The sequence below is a fragment of the Parasteatoda tepidariorum genome, chromosome 3 (assembly GCF_043381705.1).
Source record: "Parasteatoda tepidariorum isolate YZ-2023 chromosome 3, CAS_Ptep_4.0, whole genome shotgun sequence".
In the NCBI taxonomy this organism is placed as follows: Eukaryota; Metazoa; Arthropoda; class Arachnida; order Araneae; family Theridiidae; genus Parasteatoda; species Parasteatoda tepidariorum.
Window position 1 is genome coordinate 8,735,846 of NC_092206.1, and position 5,329 is coordinate 8,741,174.

Here is a 5,329-nt window from a genome sequence, read left to right on the forward strand (position 1 = left end):
GTTTTCTTTCTGCTTTAACTTAGGAATTTCATTTTAAACTGATTTCTAATATTAATTGAATATTTTAGTCTAGTTCATTATTGGTCATTTTTCAACTACAATTCCTGGTTGGTGAATAGTCAGCAACTTTGCCATATACACCCTTGTGCAAATTAATTGAAACAAACTTTTTTTTTCGTGTTTTTTACACCCGAAAAAGAAGATGTTTTGGGGTTGTTTCGGTTACAATGGGGTTGGACCTTTGCAGCCTATTGACGGTATGATGCGTTCTGAGCAATACATTACTATTCTGGGTAAAAAAGTTGTTCCAGAGTTGAAAAAACGATACCCTGGTGGAACAAGGATTTTTCAACAGGATTTAGCTCCTTGCCATACGTCCAAAATTGTCAAGAAATTCATGTCTGAGAATCAAATTGAGACATTGGAATGGCCAGGGAACTCTCCGGATATCAACCCAATTGAGAATCTCTGGGCCATATGCAAGAATCGCCTATTAAATATGGACTGTACAACTATGGAGAAGCTAATCACGGCGTTAATTCATGTGTGGTACAAGGACACAAATATTATAAATGACTGTAAAAAATTAGTGGAATCCATGCCGAATCGTGTCCAAATGTTAATAAAGTGTCGTGGAGATCATATTATGTACTAAAAATTTTTGAGTTTGTATAAATTTAAATAAAATAGCATTTTCTCTTAGTTTTCTGAATTTATTGAGTTTGTTTCAATTAATTTGCACAAGGGTGTATGATCCTTGAAATGACCTGTAATATCTTTGCTCCCATAAAATACTACCTTAACCCTCCCATTATATCTCAGAATTGAATTTGTGATTTTGTAAAATTACTACTGGTATCTGATAGAAGAGATGATATCGATCGCTTTTTCGACTAGCTAAGTTTCACCAAAATAAAAATAAAAACTTTAAAAACCAACTTAAGACATATATTGGATTTTGGAAAATCCGAATTCTCACAGAAAATACACTTGCTACTGATTTATACGGAGCAAATTCTTCGTTTTTATTTTATTTCGATAAACTTGACTCAAAAACTTACCTGAAAATGTTTCAGAGTGGACAAATTCCGAATTCAACATATGTAAAGTTGTAGTATTAAATTATGTCAATGCCAAAGCGAAACAAGAAGTCAAGCTAAGCAATGATTACATAGAATCGATAAATGCACAAAAACATAAACAAAATGTTCTGCGAGTTGTCGAGCAAGATAGACCGAATCAGAGAAATCTTCAAACATCGTTAAAATGCACTTTAATTTAAATTTCCATATTTCTTCAGATAATATGTAATTTTATTTTGATTCATTGTACCCTTCTTTTTAAAATTTCCATACTTCTTGGATTGGTGAACCACCTAAATATCATTTAAATGTTTTGTATCTTATTTTTTTAACATGTAACAAGGAAAAATTCAAAATTCAAATAACAAGGAAAAATTTTTTGCAAAAATTCTGAGAAACATTGGATGCCGGATGCACATGGACATACATGTATAAAATGTTTCAAAAACTGCCAGCTCAGTTCTATAAAGTTTTAAATTTCTAATTTTTATCAATACATTAGAATATGCAATCACGTGCAACTTCCCCAATGCTATGTATGACAGTTAAGTAACTGTTTATAGCTATTATTCCTAGATTTGAACTATTAAAACAATTTATTCATTGACCAACGAAGCACATGTTTCAAAAATGTGGAATGCTAAGATGCAAAACCTTTCTCAAGTATTATGCTTTAAGAAAATTGAGGCGTACTTTTATAAGATATTTATTCTTTAAGTTAGATTCAGGGTTGCCACTCAAATCTGGAAATAAAATTCCCTGTGCTTTCCCGGTACATATTATACACAATATATTAAGAGGAAATAACAATTACTGCGCTCTTGCGTGAGCTAAATTGCACCAACTATATTTATTATTTTTAACTGCTGGAAAAACAGCTGAACATACTTAAATAATGCTATAGTAAATGAAATAGTTTAGTAAAGCTGAAATATCATGGTTAAATAACCCATAGATTACGCTTTGAGTGGTCACCATTTTTTAAAAGACAAAAATAAGAAACAAAACTCCCTGTATTTTCCCAGTTTGTAAAGAAAAAAAATCAAAATTCCCCGCATTTTCGGTTATTTTAGGTGATTTTAATATTCCTTGTATTTTCCAGGTTTTGCCTGTGGAATGGCAACCCTGTAAGATCACTCCATGATATGGTCATGTATTCCATATAAGTATCTTCATCGATGACATACCTTAGAACATTTTGCCATGCTCCTTATTGTGCTATAACTTTTTAATGAGCCATTTATTTCTAGTAAGAGTAAATTAAAATATTTCTTCGGTGTACTGTGTAAGCCCTAGATTGAAGAGAAGCTACTCTCCCTGAAATCGCTATTCTTGTTTCCATAGCAGCAGAGACGGCCTCAGACTTTGTGGCAGGGGGACTTCTTTCCGTAGACAAACTATCCTACCTGCCAACATTGGAAAAATAAGATAACGTAGAATTGGCCAGCGGCATTTTTTAGGCTGCTGGTTAAGTTTTGATACATCTTGTACAATTAAGTAAGTCAAAAAGAGAAATTCAAAATTGGAAATAATATAAGCACTTACATTTAGCGAAATTAAAAAATATGTATATGAACCTTAATCTGAAGATTTTATTAAAACTATTATTTATAATTACTTAAAATATTTTATTTTATAACTGTCGATGAACAGCCAAAACAATTTTGAGTTTACGAATACAGATGTTCAACTTTGTAGCCTTGTAATTTCGAACCCAATCCAGAAGACAAGGGAACTCCTGGATCAAGTTTTGGGAGAAATTTGCCTTCATGGAGGAATTAACCCGCATTTGAGTTACATGGAGAGAAAAACCGCCCGCGGTTAGCATGATGGACAGGAGACTCTAACCTCTAATCCGTCTGCCACTGAGGATATTTTACGTCAGCACTGTGGTCGGTGCAATCTGGATGCGGAATTTGCATCGACCAGTCATCGCCGAGACTCGAACATGGTTCACCTCATTGGAAGGTGAACGCTCTATAACCTGAGCCATCACGGCTCGACTTAGACTTAGAGGTTCGGCAGCTCTGATGAGCAGGGCACATCGACCAGAGGTCTATTGTACCCAAACCGTAGTCGTGATTTGCAAGAAAGCCCTATAGCTGAAATAAAGTTCAGCAAGCACCTTACAGGAACATCTTGCAGTTCCCAGGCATTGTTGCAATGCTGCCCTAAATGCTCAAATCTTTGAGCAGAATAGACATCACAATCACAAAGTATGTGCCGTGATGTCTCTTCTTCTAGATGACAACCCCGACAAAGAGAATTGGATTCTATTCCCATAATGTGTAGGTGTCTCCTGAGGATACAGTGACCAGTAAGAAGACCTATGATCTTCCTTATACTGTTTCTATTAAGCTTTAAGAGCTTCTTTTGACGTACACTAGGACAGTCTCTCGATTCAGCTCCTTAGCTTGTCTCTGACCGTCAGCAGCGCGCCATTGTTCATGGGCAATCTTGCCGTAGAGTTTGAAAATGGTTGCCCTAAATGAGGAGGGAGAAATTCCCAGCGCAGGTCCAGGGCCCCAAAAAATTGCATTAGAGCCAGCCTGTGCTGCTTCATCAGCTAGCTCATTTCCACCAATACCCATATGTCCAGGTACCCAATGCAGGGATACCTTGTTATGAGCGGACAGGTCACAGAGGACCGAGAAGCATTCCCACACTAACAAAGAGGTGAATTTACACCTTGACAGTGATAGGAGAGCAGCCTGACTGTCAGAACAGATGCGGATAGTCGTATTTTGATATCCTTTGTCTATGCATAACTTGCAGCACAAGATAATGGCATAGACCTCAGCCTGAAAAACGGTGGCATAATTTCCCAGGGGAAAGTGAAGTTTGGTACCATCATTGGAGCAGTAAATTCCTGCTCCTGATTTGGCACCAATCTTTGACCCATCAGTGTACCATATCAGGCATTTGCCTTTAAGCCACCGAGGAGAATTGAACCATTCATCTCTAGTAGGAAAATGGATCTTGAAGGGCTTGTGAAAAGCATATCTTAGTGACATAAAATCACTAGGCATAATAAAAGAGGATAAATCCTTCACTTGTGAAACAAGATGTCCCCATGACAAGTGTTTGGAATTCTCTTTCCATAGGCCAAGGTACATAAGACGCTTTACGCCTGTCTGAGCTTCAACTTCAACGCGTAAGTTCAATGGAAGAAACCCAAGTAAGCTCTCTAGAGCAGCTGTAGGAGTGGTCCTGAGACAGCCTGACAGGGCTACACAGACCATTCCTTGTAGTCTGTTAAGATTAGACCTTGCGGAGCTCAATCTAGTCCTTGACCACCAGACGATTGCGCCATAAGTGATGATAGGACTAATAATCATTGAGTATATCCAGTAAACTATTTTGGGGGACAGTCCCCAGGTTCTACCAATAGCATTTCTGCAAGACCAGAAAATCTTTCTAGCCTTGTTGGTACAGTGCTCAAGTTGATGACCGCAATTTAGTTTGGAGTCAAAATAAACCCCGAGAAACTTGACTTTCTCCGAGAGTTCCAATTTATGGTCCAGGTAGTATACATTACCTAGATCAAGTTGCCTTTTTCGTGTGAAGGCTACATAGCTTATCTTGGATGGATTGACAGATAAGCTACTTCTAGAAGTGCATTATTCATGATATCAGAGACTGTTCTTCCATGTTTGCCTCTGACAACAATAACACCGTCATCAGCGTACCCGATACAGGGAATGCCAAGAGCAGTTAATCGAACTAACAAGGAGTCCATTACCATACACCATAGGATAGGGAACAGAACCCCTCCCTGTCCCTGAAGCCAGGTGGATAGCAAATTTGCTATCCACCTGGTAATTATTGAGTTTATCCCTCTGTTCCTAAGTGCATTGATGATAGTCTCAATAGGGACTTTATCAAACGCACCTTCAATATCAATGAATACCGCAAGAGCCATCTCCTTATCTGTGATAGATTTCGCAAGCAACAGCTTGACTTAAACTATTAACACTCAACATAGAAGAACTGTATAAAGCACCATCAACAGCAATAGTACCATCTGTTGAGGAATTAGTCATTAGTATTTTTGTCATCTTGAACACCAATTTTTTTTAATTTTTTTTTTTTTTAATTTCTTCAACAAATACGGAGAAATTTGAGAATATGTAGGTAGATAGGAGATAGTTGTAAATAAAGGAATCTTTGTTAAAATACAGGAGACTTGGCAGGTTAGGTATGAACTATACATTTTTTTATTTATCCAGCAAAACAAAACTACTAGA

The 5,329-nt window shown here is 37.0% G+C and overlaps 1 protein-coding gene across 1 annotated transcript; it reads right to left on the reverse strand.

Annotated features, from left to right (window-relative positions):
- Positions 1 to 3,442: 3,442 nt before the first annotated feature.
- Positions 3,443 to 4,420, reverse strand: LOC122271450 (uncharacterized). The gene has a single exon (XM_043052742.1). It carries the CDS (start codon positions 4,418 to 4,420, stop codon positions 3,443 to 3,445), a length of 978 nt encoding a protein of 325 aa, XP_042908676.1.
- Positions 4,421 to 5,329: the final 909 nt, after the last annotated feature.

What these genes read in the sequence shown, in the direction of transcription:
- LOC122271450 (XM_043052742.1), bottom strand. Translation starts at nt 4,420, where the DNA reads ATGATTATTAGTCCTATCATCACTTATGGCGCAATCGTCTGGTGGTCA.